At 37.3% G+C, this 18,891-nt stretch overlaps 2 protein-coding genes across 5 annotated transcripts in view; one reads left to right on the top strand and one right to left on the bottom strand.

Moving 5' to 3' along the window:
• The window catches only part of arl13b (ADP-ribosylation factor-like 13b), a 110,042-nt gene that overhangs the window by 31,412 nt on the left and 59,739 nt on the right, over positions 1 to 18,891 (bottom strand). The window lies entirely within an intron of this gene.
• stx19 (syntaxin 19) lies at positions 2,242 to 17,009 on the top strand. Its single transcript, XM_043700791.1, has 2 exons — positions 2,242 to 2,569; positions 15,779 to 17,009. Exon 2 carries the CDS (start codon positions 15,879 to 15,881, stop codon positions 16,758 to 16,760), a length of 882 nt encoding a protein of 293 aa, XP_043556726.1. The 5' UTR covers positions 2,242 to 2,569; positions 15,779 to 15,878; the 3' UTR covers positions 16,761 to 17,009.

Raw genomic sequence — 18,891 nt, 5'->3', positions numbered from 1 at the left:
CTGCTGTGCTGTTCCAGCAATAAAGTTTCAACTTTGATCTCCAGCATCTGCAGACCTCACTTTCTCCCGGATAGAGGATAAACCATCCTGATGTATCACACATCAGCTCAGTGGTGAATTGTGGTGATTTCTATGTATTAGAATGTATTTTCTATTGTTGGTTACACCTCTCATACCTATAAAGTATGTCATGCTGTTCCACAGCCTGCTCCAGCAGAGATGATATGTTACTTTCACTGCTACTAAATGGCAACCGCAAGTTTATTTACCAGCATTTGCTATTCAAAACAAAGACACATGGGAGTAGTTAATATCTGTGACAGAAGCCAATGTTGAGTCCAGAAGGCTGGTAAGTTGCCTAAACGAAAATCTTGCATGGCTACTGCATAAATGAAAAGTATCCTAAAAACTCTGATGGCAAATGTATGCTCCATACAAATAAAACAAATGCCAAATTAATCAACTCAGGCAGAAGTCAAGATGATAATGGAATACTTTCCACCTGGATGAGTGCAGCTCTTTCAGCTAAAGAAACTCAAAACAATAAGAGAAAGCAGCCCCTTTGATCAGCCCTTTAAACATTCTCTCTCTCTACCACAGCATATTTTGGCAATAGTACGCACTATCTACAAGTCAGACTGCAACAATTCAGGAAGGCTCTTTTGACAGCACCTTCCAAACCTGCAATCTCGACCATCTAGAAAGAGAACAGCAGCTGCCTACAAGTTCCTACAAATCCACCTGCAAGTTCCGTTCCAAGCTACACACACAATCTTGTCTTAGAATTTTATTGTGTGCCTTTAATTTGGCTGCATTAAAATTGCAGAACTTCCTCTCAGACATTTCTTGGTATGGGCATCTACACATATAAATTACAGCAGTTCAAGACGACAGCTCATTGTTCTGTTCACAAGGACAGTTGGGGATGTGCAATAAATGTTCACCTAATCAGCAATGTTCACATTGTATGAACAAATATCAAAACATTTCTGTTCTGGCAAAGTTGACCAGAAGCTGAAATGAACTATAAGGACAGGTTCAAATGTTAGAAATCTTGCAAAAACTAACTTGTCTCATGACATCCCAAAGCCTGTCCATCACCCACAAGACACAAGTCAAGAGTGTGATAGAATACTTTGCTCTTGCCTAATTGTCATGGTATGAAGAAAACTGCATTTCAGAAAAACTCCTTTTCCATAATAATATTCATTGAAAAATTAATTTTATCCAGTTACCAAATTGATCAAGTTGTAGATTTGTAATTGCATATCCAAGCTTGAAGTATATTTATAAGACTTTCTATTCTGGTTCAGAATTTCAACCCACTATTATAAAAACAAATATTAATTAATTTTCTTTGTACTACTTTTTCTCCTATTTTGTTAAAAATAATATTTTGTTGAAGAAAATTAATCACCACATGTACTGATTCAACCAAACCAAGTGCTTTAGCAACTTGAGATGACCTACCTAATGCAGTTATTTCTCTTGCATTACAACATTCACTCTCTCAGTCAATTTTACTGGTTACTTCTTTAGCATTCAATGGTTTAATGTAAGCCAATACAATTAAAAGGGGAATATGAAACAATGATGTTTGTTCATTTTATTTATGAAGTAAATGATTGTCCTTCTTTATAAAGTAAACAATTGTCCTTCTTGCCCTTAGATGTTAAACAGTTACTGCAATCCATATGCTTTTAAATAACTGACCATAATTCACGGAAAATAGGAGGCTGTATGCACAATGCTGTAAAACAACTGTTTGCACAAAATTTCAATGCAAACGAAATACACAATTTGTGCTAAATAGAGGCCAGATTTATAAGCACTAAATTGACCTTAGAAAATAACTTTTTGGTAAACTATTTTCAATGCAGTAAATTATGACTATAGTGCAAATTACTGTGATGCCTTGTCAACCATGCATTTGTAAATTACATCAGTGAAACTACTGTTCCTTTGGGAAAGGTCTTGCTTATCAGGCTGTGCCATCCCAAATTAGTATTTAATATTTTAGCTTGAAATACAAAATGTGGCACAATATTATTAGGGGTCTAGATATATTAAAATTATATAAAGTTATTGGTCAGGGTGTTTCTTCTTTCTGAACTATATTACTTAATACTTCATACTGAGGGTTTTGGAATTCTTTCTATAGGCTTTAAGCTATTGGACAGCTGACAAAGAACTGTACTCCTCTGAAAGGCTCCCCACAGGCAGAACCAGATTCCCAGAGCAGGAAATGACATGAAGAAATTTTCTTGTTCTTGACGTCATTTAAACATCCAAACAGTCCGATCACATCTTCTTTGGAGGATTGCCAGGTTTCGAAGTCTGAGAACTCACAACACTTAATGCAGTCGGAAGTTGCTTCCCCACTAATGTTTACAACATGCACAACTATTAAAGGAAAGCCATTGTGGTCTTAAAATGCAGCTTGCTGTTAAGAGACTTCAAGCACACCATGGAAGCTACAATGCATAGATTCCTCACTTTATATCCAGGGAGCCACAATTTCAGCTGAGATTCTGAACAAACGCCATTAATTCTAGTTTGATTGCATAAGGTACTGTACACTGATTATAGATGTTTTAAGAATGTTTTAAGTTGCATGTGCCAAGTAATATGTGGTTAACATTAATTTTGTTATGTAAGTTTACAAATCATAAAAGATCATAAATTTATTGTCATATATTTAAATACTTTACCCTATTCCAAAACTAAGGAAATGAAGCAGGACAGAGGTTTAGTGCAGAACTGGGGATCACACACAGTAGTATAATAGAGATTCTGATTTAGGATAAAGAAACCAGTACACAAGAGTGGTTTGAGTAGAGATAAGAAAACGATAACAGTCAAGAAATCACTTGTGAAAGCATTGTATAAGCTCCATAATAGTAATGACATGGCAAGATCAAGTATTAAAGGAAGAACAATTGAGAGCTTGTCAGAAAAGAAAGGGGACAATCATGGGGAATTTTAATCTACTTATAGACTGAAAAAAATCAAATTTGAACTAGAAGCAGGAATAGGCAATTCAGCCTCTTGAGCCTGATCCTTTAGTGTGCAAAGGTAGCCGAGCTGAGGAGTTCATAGAATGTTTTTTGGGATACTTTCTTAAAACATCATGTTCTGGAACAAACAAGAGATTAGGTCATACTTAAACTATATTTCACTGATTATGCTGAATCAAAAACAAGCTGATGTTTTTCAATGTTTACCCAATGTGTCGCAAACCACCACAGTAAAAACAATTTTCCATTACAGTCCAGGGGGACCCTGCTTTCTGACATGCTGGATTAGGTCTCTGCTCTGGAAGAGATAGTTTCTTAAGCCCCTCACCAACACTAATTCACACCCATATTTTGTGACAATTTTGACAACTAAACTCCAAATATGATAGGAATATATTATAAACAGGTATAAATAAGTCAATGACAGAAGGTCTGGCTTTATTCCTTTTCTTATGCTTTGTAGTGGGTATACAAAACTACAGGTCTGGAATCACATGTAGGTGAGAACAGGCAAAAACAGCAGATTTCCTCCTTGAAAGGATGTTAATGAATCTGATGGGTTTTAACAACAACTAATATTTTTGCAGTCACCACTAGACTAGTTTTAATGCCAAATTTTTATTATTTGAATACAAATTTCAATGTGGTATAACTGGAACCTAGGTTTCCAGAGCAGGATTACGAGCACAATGACATGACAACTACGTCACCATCTCTTTTAGATTCCTTCCTGTGGCTGTGTCAATTTTTATCTGATTATGCTCCAGTGAAATGCCGTGAAATGTTTACCTAAAGTAAAAGATTCTGTTTCATTGCAATTGTTATAACCATTAGGAGATGGTAAAGCAGGCGACAGTAAGATAACATCTTGGTAGCAGTTATCATGAGGAGTTTAACTTTAGGTTTGTGGTAGAAAAGAGAAAAAGTTCGATTTCAGAATTCAGTTTTACGAGGGCTGTATTTAGGGGCAACTCAGGAAACTAGTCAACACTGTTGCAGAGAAAAGAAAGGTTAAAATTGATTTGTGTTTGGAAATACAGTGGATAGCAAATGAAACATATCATTGGGGGAATAAGGGGAAAAAAGGTTGGTCCTTATGTATAATTCTATGGACAGTACAATTTGATTGAGAAAGATATAAAAACTAGGCAATGTGGTTAAGAGGCTCATTAGGAAAACCAAATTTAAAATGAAGTTGGGATAGCAAACAGCACAAACAAGGATAGCAAGTGTGCAAGATAAATTAAAAACTGAAAGAACTGCAAATGCTGTGAATTGGAAATAAAAACAGAAGTTGCTGGAAAAGCTCAGCTGATCTGGCAGCATCTGTGATGAGAAATCAAAGTTAACATTTCAGGTCCGGTGACCTTTCCTCAGAACTGGTTCTGAGGAATTGGTTCTGAGGAAGGGTCACTGGACCAGAAACATTAACTTTGATTTCTCTGCACAGATCCTGCAAGACCAGCTGAGCTTTTTCAGTAACTTTGGTTTCACTGTGTGCAAGATAAATTACTCTTTACTTTTTTTTAGAAAAAACTAGAACAGTCTCCAAACATACAGGTTAATGGCTGATTTGAGAGGGAGAACACAGAAACTAATTAGAAGAAATTTCAGATAAGCTGATCACTGACAATGTAAGGAAAGAAAATGGGCACAGGCAGCACAGGTCAACGAACTTTATACAAGGAACTTCACCCAACACAAATCAGTAATCATCTTGACATTACGTTTAAGGAATTAGAAATGAAAACCCTCAAAGATTGGAAAGCAGCAAGTATAACAATCAGGAGCTGGTGTTTATCTTTAATCTTTAAAAAGCACAGTGACAGCCCAGAAAAAAATGGGGCAGAGTCCAACATCTGTTATGGGTAAAGAATTAGAAGGAATCTGAAAGAGGGAGATGAACATTTCTGTAAATAAAAAGAGTCAGCATGAACTTGAAAGAGAGAAATCTTGCCTATTAAATGTACTGGTGTTCTTTGAAAAACTTTCAGACTTTGTCAATATATATTTTGTGAAACGTAATATATGTTGATTGTGGCACAGCTTTTTAATAGTGTGACAAAGATCCTTAAGAGTTAAGAGTAGGATTAGGTCATTTGACTCCATAATCCAGCTCCATCATTTAATAAGATAATTGTTGATTCGATTCTAAACTTCAATGCACTTTCCTACTTATCCCTAATAACTTTTTGCCCTCATACTTACTATAAACCAATCTACCTCTGCATTAAAAATATTCAATGTCTCAGTTTCCAACACATTTGAGGTAAAGCGTTCCAAAGATTCTCAACCCTCAGAGCAAATATTTTCATCTGTGAATTAATCTGTGAAAAAATATCTCATTTTTAAGCAGTGATTCCTAACCCACATCCACACCATCAACCCCCTTCTGGACCAGACACATTTCATCTCTTACTTTTCCAAACTCTTGTGGACATGAGTCTAGAAATTGCTGGAAAAGGCCTGGCAGCATCTGTGGCAAGAAATTAGAGTTAACGTTTCAGGTCAAGTTTTCTGAGGAAGGGTCACGGGACGTGAAATGTTAACAGTGATTGCTCTCAACAGATGCTGCCAGACATGCTGAGCTTATCCAGCAATTTCTATTTTGTCTCTGATATATAGCTGAAAATGTGTTGCTGGAAAAGCGCAGCAGGTCAGGCAGCATCCAGGGAACAGGAGAATCGACGTTTCGGGCATAAGCCCTTCCTGTTCCCTGGATGCTGCCTGACCTGCTGTGCTTTTCCAGCAACACATTTTCAGTATTGATCTCCAGCATCTGCAGACCTCACTTTCTCCTCTGATATACAGCATCAACAGTTCTTTTGGTTTTTAGATACAAGTTTAGCCTGTCAAACCTTTCCTCATAAAACAATCTACACCATTCCAGGTAGTAGTCTTCTCTGAACTGTCTCTACCACGTTTACATCTTTAAATAAGGACAGCAATAAAGTACAGATTTTTATGATTTGTGGTGTGTTCTGTCTAATTTTCTTGGTTGGTGCATGGGTCTGAGACTTGTGCACAGCACCGCCATTCAGAACTGGAAGTCAGTACCCCGATCAGCATGCCAATGCCAGTCACTGTGCAACTTAGTGGGAACGTTGCTTGCGGTCTCACCAGAGCAGTGTATATAACTGAAGCATAACCACACTACTTTTGTATTCAATTCCCCTTACAATAAATAATAAAATTCTGCTGGTTTTCTTGTTTACTTTTTGCATCCTAGCCTTTTGTGATTTATGTACATGGATTCCTGGAAGAGTTAGGAGCAGGATTAGGTCATTTGACTCCATAATCCAGCTCCGTCATTTAATAAGATGATTGTTGATCCGATTCTAAACTTCAATGCACTTTCCCACTTACCCCAATAACCTTTGGCTCTCATACTTACTATAAATCAATCTACCTCTGCATCAAAAATATTCAATGTCTCAGTTTCCAATACATTTGAGGTAAAGTGTTCCAAAGATTCTCAACCCTCAGAGCAAAAATTCTCATCTGTAAATTAATCTGTGAAAAAATATCTCATTTTTGAGCAGTGATTCCTAGCCCACATCCACACTGTCAAACCCCTTCTGGACCTGACACATTTCATCTCTTACTTTTCCAAACTCTTACGGATATGAATCTAGAAATTTCTTGACTTGTGGTCAGTGTTCAGTGTAATTTTCCTGGTTGGTGCATAGGTCTGAGACCTGTGCACAGCACCGCCATTCAGAACTGGAAGTCAGCCAATGCCAGTCACTGTGCAACTTAGTGGGAATGTTGCCTGTGGGTCACTTGCATCTCAGCTCTGCATTGGCTTGCCATTGAGCTAAAATGCTTCTTTTTTTTTATTCTTCCTGTCTAAATAGGCAATTACATCATACTCCATTTGGTAGATCTGTTTGTATTCAATGAAGTTATCTGTAGTCCTTCGTAGCATCCTTATATTCTCTTCACAATTTACTTTTCTATATTAACCAAGGGACACCAATTTTAAAGTAATTGTGAAAAGAATAAACAGTGACGTGGGAGCTTTTATTAAATACAACAAATTGTTAGCATGTGAATACATTTGAAGTCTATGGTGAAGACAAGCTTAATTCTGGCTTTCAAAGAGAATGAGTAGGACCTGAAAGAAAACAGGAAACATATTCAATGCGTTCACATGGTGAATTATGCAGCCTTCTGCTGATTCCCCTTGGCTATTTGGACAGTCACATAGCTTTCCTCAGTGACGTCCTTGACAATGCTAAGCAGTTCATAGCTTTACCAGCCCTCAGAGAACTTGCTACAAATCTGCAAATATAACAAAACCTTTTCTCATTATGTCTGTAATTCTTTTCTTTATTGTCAATATGAAAAATTCTAATTTTGCAAGGGTGATGTGAGAAAAAAAATTCAAACAGCGAGTTCTTAGGGTTTCGAATGCGCTGCTGGGAAATGTGGTAGAGGCAGGTTCAAGAGGGGGATTGGATTTTTTTTGGATAGAAATGGTGTGCAGAGATATGGGAAAAGGCAGAAGACTGGCACAATATAAAAGAGTCGGTGCAGCAACGGAGGCCAAATGGTCTCCTTCTACAACATAATAATTTCATGACTTTGTGATAAGATAAAAATAGTTCAATGTTTGACTGAAAACAATGAATGCGGTTTATACAGCAGATTAGTTTTTTTTTAAAACAATTGCATGCCCGAAGATAATTAGTAAACTAGTTCTTGATTTGGACAGCTTCACAGTATCAGGAGTCGTCAGTGGCACAGCAGTCGTGTTTCTGGTGTAGTAATCCAGAGACCAAGGCTTGTGCATGGTGAGCAGGGTTTCAATTCCCACACTGGAAGCTAATATAATGAGTTCAATTTCTGAGAAATATAAAATTAAAGTCAATCTCCATAACAGTGTCTATGAAACTGTCACATAGGAAGGGAAATTAGCAGCTCTGGCCAGCATACAACTCTGAATCTTAGCAGTCCTCTGAAATGTCTGAGTAAACCGTCCAATTCAAGAGAAACTATGGATGGGTCAGTGATACCCACATCACTTGAAAGAATAAAGGGGAAAAAAAAAATAACTGACCATTGCTCCACAGCCAACTCAGCAGCAGCTAGACCATTTTGTCAAAACTAGCTATAGGTAATAGTTAAGTTCCTGAGAAGTGTTGCATTACACAAAGCATGCTGTTGAAAACACATATTCCTAGAGAAACCCATGTAAATATTCAGGATATGTAACTGAAATCATCCAGGCCAATTTGACATTTTAACTGAGTGGATCTTCTTATTCCTGCATATCTTTTCTAGATATAATGAATAATACCACCTCCATTCCACTACTTCTGGATGGAATTAGTTGTTGCCATGAGTGCCATTATTCTTTGTTGCCATCCTTTATTGGACATTTGAATTAAAGATCTTGTACATTACATGAAAGATTTGCCACAAACTGCATACAATCTGGTGGAAATAGTGAAGATGGGAATAGTCCCAGAAGTAGCTGGATGGATTGGAACAGCAAGTACAGAGACTTAGAAACAAACTTTGTGCTCTGGGAGTAGAAATAAATGTCAATCATCCATTAAAGACCATTTCTAGCATTGCTTATAAATCTATCAGCTTGTTAGTGATCATAATAATTGTGTTGCCGCAAATAAGGCTCACATCGTTGGAATGATGGATTGCAAAGTAAATGCCATGTTATAGGGCCCTCTTATGGTGCAGTGGTGATGTCACTATCCCTGGACCAAGAGGTTCAAGTTCAATTCTCAACAGCTCCTGAGAAGTGTAACATCTCTGAACAGATTGATAAGCAATATATGTTATGGCAAAAAAGCTATGTTATGGAAAAACTATGTTATTTTAAATCTCATCAATCAATGACTACATTGAGTCATAGAGATGTACAGCATGGAAACAGATCCTTCAGTCCAACCTGTCCATGCTGACCAGATATCCCAACCCAATCTAGTCCCACCTGCCAGCACCCAGCCCATATCCCTCCAAACCCTTCCTACTCATATACGCATCCAAATCCCTTTTAAAGGTTGCAGTTGTATCAGCCTCCACCGCTTCTTCTGGCAGCTCATTCCATATATTTACCACCCTCTGTGTGAAAATGTTGTCGCGTAGATCTCTTTTATATTTTTCCCCTCTCACCTTAAAACCTATGCCCCCTAGTTCTGGACACCCCACCCCAGGGAAAATACTTTACCTATTTACCCGATCCATGCCTCTCATGATTTTGTAAACCTCTATAAGGTCACACCTCAACCTCCGACGCTCCAGGGAAAACAGCCCCAGCCTCTCTCTATAGTTCAAATTCTCCAATCCTGGCAACATCCTTGCAAATCTTTTCTGAACCCTTTCAAGTTTCACAACATCTTTCTGATAGGAAGGAGACCATCAAGAGTTAGAATTGATATAACTCAGGAATTGCATGCAATATTCTAACAGTGGCCTAACCAATGTCCTGTACAGCCGCAACATGACCTCCCAACTCCTGTACTCAATACTCTGACCGATAAAGGAAAGCATACCAAACGCCTTCTTCACTATCCTATCTACCTGCTATTCCATTTTCAAAGAGCTATGAACCTGCACTCCAAGGTCTCTTTGTTCAGCAATACTCCCTTGGACCTTACCATTAAGTGTATAAGTCCTTCTAAGATTTGCCTTCCCAAAATACAGCACCTCGCATTTATCTGAATTAAACTCCATCTGCCACTTCTCAACCCATTGGCCCATCTGGTCAAGATCCTGTTGTAATCTGAGGTAGCCCTCTTCGCTGTCCACTACACCTCCAATTTTGTGGTCATCTGCAAACTTACTAACTGTACCTCTTATGCTCGTATCCAAATCATTTATGTAAATGACAAAAGGTAATAGACCTAGCACCGATCCTTGTGGCACTCCACTGGTCACAAGCCTCCACCACCACACTCTGAAAAACAACCCTCCACCACGACACTCTGTCTTCTACCTTTGAGCCAGTTCTATACTTAAATGGCTAGTTCTCCCTGTATTACGTGAGATCTAACCTTAGTAATGAGTCTCCCCTGGGGAACCTTGTTGAACGCCTTACTAAAGTCCATATAGGTCACATCTAACGCTCTGCCCTCATCAATCCTCTTTGTTACTTCCTCAAAAAACTCAATCAAGTTTGTGAGACATGATTTCCCACGCACAAAGCCATCCCTGATCAGTCCTTGCCTTTCCAAATATATCCTATCCCTCAGGATTCTCTCCAACAACTTGCCCACCACTGAGGTCAGGCTCACTGGTCTATAGTTCTCTGGCTTGTCCTTACCACCCTTCTTAAACAGTGGCACCATGTTAGCCTATATCTTCCATATCCTTTTCCACAGTAAATACTGATGCAAAATACTCATTTAGTATCTTCCCCATTTTCTGCGGCTCCACGCAAAGGCCGCCTTGCTGATCTTTGAGGGGCCCTATTCTCTCCCTAGTTACCCGTTTGTCCTTAATATATTTGTAAAAACTCTTTGGATTCTCCTTAATTCTATTTTCTAAAGCTATCTTATGTCCCCTTTTTGCCATCCTGATTTCCCTCTTAAGTATATTTCTACTTCCTTTATACTCTTCTAAGGATTCACTCGATCCATCCTGTCTATAACTTACATATGCTTTCTTCTTTTTCTTAACCAAACCCTCAATTCCTTTAGTCATCCAGCATTCCCTATACCTACAAGCCTTTCCTTTCACCCTAAAAGGAATATACTTCCTCTGGATTCTCGTTATCTCATTTCAGAAGCCTTCCCATTTTTCCAGGTGCCCTTTACCTGCAAACAGCTTTTGAAAGTTCTTGCCTAATACCGTCAAAATTGACAACTTCAACTTTTAGATTTGGTCTATCCTTTTCCATCATTATTTTAAATCTAATAGAATTATGGTCACTGGCCCAAAGTTCTCCCCCACTGACACCTCAGTCACCTGTCCTATTTCCCAAGAGTAGGTCAAGTTTTGCACATTCTCTATTAGGAACATCCACGTACTGAATCACAAAATTTTCTTTCACACTTAAATTCCTCTCCATCTAAACCCTTAACACTATGGCAGTCCCAATCTATGTTTGGAAAGTTAAACTCCCCTACCATAACCACCCTATTATTCTTACAGATAGCTGAGATCTCTACAAGCTTGTTTCTCAATTTCCCTCTGACTATTAGGGGGTCTAATACAACGCCAATAAGATGATCATCCCTTTCTTATTTCTCAGTTCCACCCAAATAACTTCCCTTGATGTATTTACGGGAATATTCTCCCTCAGCACAGCTGTAATGCTATCTCTTATCAAAAATGCCACCTCTCCTCCTCTCTTGCATCCCTTTCTATCTTTCCTGTAGCATTTGTATCCTGGAACATTAAACTGCCAGTCCTGCCCATCCCTGAGCCAAGTTTCTGTAATTGCTATGATTTATAATTGGCAAACTGAAAACATGGAATTGTAATTAGACAGATTAGCTCCATTGATGAACAGGGAATAGAATGTTTGTTGCCACCAGCTTTTGTTTGAAAACTAGCTGGCATACTAATGACTGTGATGGACATATGTTATTCAGATTCTGCAATACTTAAAACTTCTTAAACAGTACCTATTTCTTGTTTCATAAGGAAGATTAGCAATAAGCTAATTAGCAATGAGTCCTTTGTCTTCTTTCCTCAGCAAGTCAGTCTTGGGTATTGAGTCAAGGTCTCTAGCAGAAAATTTGTGTTGGCCCTTTTTCAACTGTTACTGTCTGCAAACTTACCAGTTATTGCAAGGTTGGCTGAGGAATAAGGAGCTTTCCAAACTAATGTTACATAATTCCAAATGTTTGTTGTGATTTTCCCACATTTATGACATAGCATCTTGATATGACATCATTATTATGTACGTCTCTCATGGACTATGACAAACTCTACAATGTACACAGTTTTGAAGCATGACTCATAGTATCAGCCATAAGTACAAATCACCAACTTAAAAGATCATTTTTTAAAAAAAATGCCCCATGGATTAAACTTCAAGAGACACAGTCAGTTGAGTTCATTAGAAAAGTGGCCAAAATTCAGCAAAGTCAACAGATCGAAAGGATACGCAAACTCTACAGAAGACAAATTAAAAACAAAAGCTGCTTTCAAAATATAAAATAAATACATAGTAGGATATTGAACTCAATCTTTTTTTAAAAATCAATCCATGGTACATGGGCAATGTAATTCAGCCTTTATTACCCACTCCTACTATCTGCATTGGTTATTTATTTTCCTAAGTTTCACTTCATTTAAATAATATATTTCAAACTAATGTACAAAACTGTGTAACGTTCTTTAGAAAAGCACATGAACATTTGAAAGTAAGTATCGTTTGTGGAATTTACCCAAATTTCTGATAGTTAGGACATTGTTTTATCATGGGAAAAAAGCTAAATAGCACGAGATAATACAGGGCAAATCGAGCAATTTGTGCTAATTCGATCCCAGCTAATGTACCCAACGAACAAGTCAGATTCCAGGTTAAAACTTGGTATGATTAACTTCACCTTTGGGTTTTAAAACACATACATAAGAGTCTGCCTATGTACTTTCAACACAAAGAATTGAAAAAAGATGCGAACTGTATGACACTAGATGAAAGAGTTGGACAGGAATCATTAAAAACATCAGAAAATTATTCACATCATTCTATTCCTTTTATCCGAGCAATTTTCTTACAAACTCCAAACCCAAACAAAGGTTTACAACTATGTCCACACTAAAGGTATCTTGTTCATGTTTGCACAGATGCAGCCAGTTTCCTTCTGGTGAATTTCTGCACATTCATTGGGTTTCTTTTACTTCAGTTGGTACTGTTTCCTGTGACATCTCAAATAAATTGCAAACTAACCCCCTGCTACATAAACTTCAAAGGATACATGAGCTCTGTAAACTTAGTTCCCAGTGGTCTTGCTAGATTTCTTAGAGTTTAAAATTCCTATCTCTAATCTCTGGACTAAATCTACAGACTGAATCACTGATTTCCTTCTGGATTTTTCTGTGTCTCTATGTGTCCCTGAATCCCTGTTGCTAGGTAAGAACAGAGTTTTATTTTACCAGCACCAAACTACTAATCCACATCTCTTCACTTCAAGGGTTTTCAAAGATCATTGAAAACATAATGTTAAAAAAAGATTTTAAAACATGTAAAAAAGCTCACATTAAAAAAAACTTTAAATATGAAACTAAAAACATGTTTCCTCCTTGGTACAGCAAAACAGGTTTTACATTTAAAGCTAGAAGAATGAATACACACATAAAGACCAACTTCTAGCCCATATTCAAACTGTTTTACCAAGGGTCGAGAGCATTCCTTTACAGAGAGAGAAATCTTGTTGTTGGCATACTTTCAATAAATTGTTTACTGTCGTTTAAAACTATGCCTGTGTTTAACATGGCACTGAGTATTATTTACAGACTGTTACCATTTTATTGCAGCAGTACAAATTATGGACATGGCTACCTGCTATATAGTTTAAATTTGCTAAATTGACACCTGTACCAAAGAGATCAGAGTGTAGCAATTAATACCAGGACCAATTCTATGAGAAAGAGAAAGGAGGTGAGGGAACAGATGATAAGAACACAAGACAGATGATAAGAACACAAGAACTCGGAGTAGGAGTAGGTCGTCGGGCCCATCTAGCCTGATAAGCCATTCAATATGATCATGGCTAATCTTTTCATGGATTCAGCTCCACTTACCCGCATTTTCACCATACCCCTTAATTCCTTTATTTTTCAAAGAAGTATCTACCTTAGTTTTAAAAGTGATTACTGAAATAGCGCCAACTACTTGTAAGCACATATAACTAATGTCTCTCACCTTTAATGCATTTTAACACTGATTCCTGACTGAACTATACACAATCCTCCATCTGTGACCTAACCAATATCAACCAATTACACAACTTCACTTTTGTATTCAATGCTCTAATGAAAAAAATCAAACGTTTTCACTTTGTAAATAATATTTAGCTTTACTGACCTTTACTGTCAGCTTTCAAACATTTATATATCATACTTTACAAATTTCCTTTTGAAAGGCACATCACCTTGTGCTCTAACTTCTCTAATAAATACATTTTTAAAATATACACGTTGTAGAGCTACACATTTGCTGAAACTATGGTGCACAAGAAAGTGCAAAATGTTTCAGATGGATTAAAAAAAAACTCACTTTCTGATGCAAAAAATATGCACAAGAACTTCATACTTACAAATTCAACGTAACTTCTATAACAAAATATTCATTATTTGAGTTATATAAAGGGCATGGGACATAAATCAGCTGTGGTTCCCCTCACAAACCCAAAGGAACTATTCTTCTAACTGTTTCAAATATAATGAAAATGATACTTGGTTTGATTTTGTTATAAGTTACTGGAGGCACCAAAAGTTATTTTATCCACATTATGGAGATCGATGCTATTGTATTCCCCACGGGTTGGCTCAGTATCTGCATAGATGGAGTAACTTGCCATTTCAGAGCATAGATGTAGCTCATCTTTCAAGTGGTGCAATCTGCACTGTTAATTATATATATGTTCATGTCAAATTGGGTAAAATAATAGCATACCAAATATTCTAAAGACAAAGCTAAGCCAGACTGGAAAGTTACAGACTGTCCATCTTGATCTTTGATCTGCATTTGACAGGTTTCCCTGTAAAATATTACACATCCCACCACAGTCAGTTGATGACTTATCAAGACTTTAAGTAATTGTGTAAGCCTCAATCATATTGTGAAAAGTATGACTATGACCATTACATCCAGCAAAAGACAATCTTCCTAATTATAATCTGTGTGGTTACGTCACTTTTTTTTGAGAAACTATACAAAACACAGTGATACAGGTTGTTCTGGTATACTGCGTATTTCGTTAACACGAATTGGTTTTAATGAGATTGACAAATTGGGGATGTTGTTTGGATAACGTAAACTTTCTACTGAGTGGGTATAGTGATTTTCTATAGCGATCTTCCACAGCACGATTTTCTACAGCAATTTCCCATAGCATTATTTCTAATGTGCAAGGCTGCAGAGGAATGCAACAGTTGTGCTATAGCAAAACAACCTGTACCCCAATTCAAGAGAAAAGCTCAACTTATGCCGTGATAGCTACATATGTGATTGCACCTGTGGTAGTAAAGTCCATGTTTGTGCAGGTTAATTAGCCTTGGAAATCAATCTATTACCCAAATTACGAACTCTGCAGGCTGAAATCCATTTAGAAACACTTTCAAGTTTCTTGCCATTACTACTTATTGTCCAACAGTAAGCATGGGTATTTAAAGATTTAATGTCCTGGCCAACCATGGACCTACAGAATACCTGTACCTTTGTGGTGAAAATAATGCTTATTAAGCTGTCCAACATTCAAGGTGTTTCCTTCACCTAAGTTACCTGATGCTGTATGACAAACTAGATGGACATGAACTCATTTAAGAAACTTGCTCCAGACTAGTATGACATTTTGTCTGTCTTTCATCCCTAATCATTATTGATAATTTGTCTTAAGCTATGGAAGTAACTCTTCAATAAAAGTCTAACATAGCCATCTGCAGAATAAAAATCCTTCTACTAGCATCCAACAAAACCCACTGACTAAAATTTCAAACCAAAAGTACCTGTACAAAACATAATGTAAACCCATTGCTTTTATTCAGAAATTACAGTAATTTGTAAAATAAAATAAAATTGTTTGCATTTTACATTCTTAAAATATTTCCTGCTTACACAGGTGAAAAAATGTCTGCAAGGACACAAATTCAAGGACCCGTGGACACAGCACTTGTGCTGATTGAAAGATAATTTACTGTAGCAGACCATAGCTAGCGAATATGAAGGATCGGCTTCAAGAACTTAGACAACGGGCAAAAGAGGCTGAACTTAAGACAGGCAATGAAGGTGAAGAAAGCAAGCAAACCGAAGACAGTATTTACTTTAAACAACAGGCCATTATTTTTGAAAAAGAGCCAGTCATGGAGAATTTCTTATTGGGTGCACAGAAAATTCAAGATGAAATCAATGAACTAAATAATGATGTAAAGAAACTGAGTCAACAGAGTACCACCATGGCTTCCACACGTCGGTTCAGCATTATTAAAAAAGACAGTTCCAACCTCGTTAAAGAAATCAAACTCCAAGCTGAGTCCATTCACAAACATTTAGATACATTATCAAAGGATGCACAGCAATCAGAGGCTGAGGCTGGAGAAGATGCAATCATCTCAAGAATGAAGAGGACACAATATTTAATGCTGTTGAAGCAATATCAGACAGGCATGTCAGACTTCAATACTGTTCTAAATACAAAGCAAGAAAATTGCAAGAAATTCATTCAGCGCCAGCTTGAAGTTGTTGGAAAGGAAGTATCAGAAGAGGAGCTAAACAACATGGTGGAACATGACAAATGGTATGTTTTCAATGAGAACTTCCTCAGTGATGTCAAAATTACTAAAGGTCATCTGTCTGAAATTGAGACTCGCCACAAGGAATTAATCAACCTTGAAAATCAAATCAAAGAGCTACAAGATCTTTTTGTGCAGATTTCGGTTTTGGTGCACGAGCAAGGGGACTTCCTAAACAATATTGAAAGGGCAGTGTTGAACACAAAAGAATACACAGAAAAAGGCAAGGATGATATCAAGCTAGCAGTAAAATTAACAAAGAAAAATCTATGCAGGAAGTTGTGCTGTTGGTGTTTCCCTTGTTGTGCATAATATTTTATAACTAGATGTTATGTATGGGAACAGTGTGACTTTCAGCAATAACTGCCAAATATTTATCACTAAAAAATTAGGATTCACTTGCAAGCACATCAGGTTTTGGAATACTGTGGCTGGACTGCAAAACCTGTCACTCTAAGAAATAAATTAAGCTAAAGCAGTCTTTCCCAAACATTTGCCAAAACTGCCACCCAATTTTAATGTTTAAAATTGCAGTAACCCTGAAGTCAGTTTGGGAGGCGGTGGGGGGGGGGGGGGGGGGGGGTGAAGTTAAAGAAGAGCTGGGTAACTACAGAGCAATGAATTTTTTCATAACCATTTTGCAAGCAATGGTGGACTTCCAAGAACATTTTTTTAGGAAGGGCCATTCAAATCATGGATATTAGTAAGCACAAACAAAGAGATATCAAAGTGTCTTGGAACAACTCTCAGGGCTGTCCCAAACGGTCTCCACTCCAGGGCTGCCAGTACTGCCTTGGAGCTCACTGTTTGGGAACTATTGGTCTAATGAGTCTATTCTCCTCATTATAGAAGCGAAACAATAATAGTGCAGTTACTTGCTACCTACCAGGAAACAAACATTAGCTTACAAATAAACTCAATTAGCAAAGATATTGATTAAACAGGAATTGTAGTGCAACTACAAATCTCAATCTGTTATTTTAACTGGCCTAAAAATATGACAGCTAACCTGAAACACTTCTTTTAATTGTTTTATATATTTGCCAAAAAAAAAAGTCCTACTGCTTAATTCAGGTACCTCTGAAATACTTGAACATGAAGATTTAGCTTTTAATATTTGCTTTATGCAGAACTCATTGCATTGTGAATATATGCATCATGCACAGGAAACACATCACATAGTTGACAGACTGAAATTATCTTCCAAATAGGTTAGGTAGGGAATAACTTAATACAGATACAGAGTTTTGCAGGGCTTTTTTGGTCCTTCAATTTTAATGTAAACATTATGGTATAAGAAAATATTACTCACTGCATACGGTTTCATATTCAATAATTAGAGCAGAATCATCAAATCATAGAATCCCTACAGCGTGGATTCAGCCCATTGAATCCACACCGAGCCTACACAGTGCATCTCACCCAGACTCTTATCCCTACCCTATCCTTGTAACTTGCATTTCCCATGGCCAGTGCACCAAGCCTGAACCCCCCTGGACACTGTGGGCAATTTAGCATAGTCATTCCACCTAATCTGCACATAGATTCAGAGTCATATAGTCATAGAGCATAGAAGCAGACCCCTCAGACCAACTAGTCCATGCTGAATATAATCCCAAACTCGATTAGTCCCACCTGCCTGCTCCTCATCTTATCCAAATGTTGTTTAAACATTGTAATTGTACCCACATCCACCACTTCCTCAGGAACCACCCACTATGTAAAGAAAATTGTCTCTCATGCCTTTTCAAAATCTCTCTCACCTTAAAAATGTCCCCCTAGTGATTTTTGGAGTGTGGGAGAAAACCTGAGCACGTGGAAGAAACCAGTGCACACACAGCGAGAACATGTAAACACCACACAAACAGTTGCCAAAGGGCGGAATCAAATCTGGGTCTCTGGCACTGTGCCTTTCTTGTTGTCAAGCATTTCAACATATCTATCAATAAGTGTCTAAAGATACTGGACCAATTCTTGCTAGACTTTGATAACTTGAGGCACAGACTGGAAGTTCAACTGCTTTTTGTACTTTGCAATTCAAAAAATATTTTGTCATCATTTTCCAGAAGTGTGAACTGATCATGAGAGCAACACAACATCATTTCAGTGAAAGGCTGAAACAACAGCGTATCTTCTTAACCAGCAAGATTTAGGGATTAAGAAACAATACAGAAAAATAGATTAGATTAAGAGAGAGGAAAAGAGACAAAAACGAACAAATAATTTTCAAATTCTGACAACAACTGATTATACGTTGAAATGAAAACGGTTATAATTGTTTCTGGATCAGGAAAGTTAATTTGCATTGTATTAATAATAATCACTTTGTTTAAAAAAAACAGTACTGACGCTGAGAGTTTCTACTCCTAACTTTCTGTGGCAAGCCTAATGGGCAACTGATGTACAAATCCATTAATTACTTAAAAATAACAGGATGCTCAAA

This window comes from Chiloscyllium plagiosum, chromosome 12 (assembly GCF_004010195.1).
Source record: "Chiloscyllium plagiosum isolate BGI_BamShark_2017 chromosome 12, ASM401019v2, whole genome shotgun sequence".
NCBI classification, from domain to species: domain Eukaryota; kingdom Metazoa; phylum Chordata; class Chondrichthyes; order Orectolobiformes; family Hemiscylliidae; genus Chiloscyllium; species Chiloscyllium plagiosum.
The sequence above is the reverse complement of the archived record's forward strand: the minus strand, read 5'-3'. Positions and strand labels throughout refer to the sequence as shown.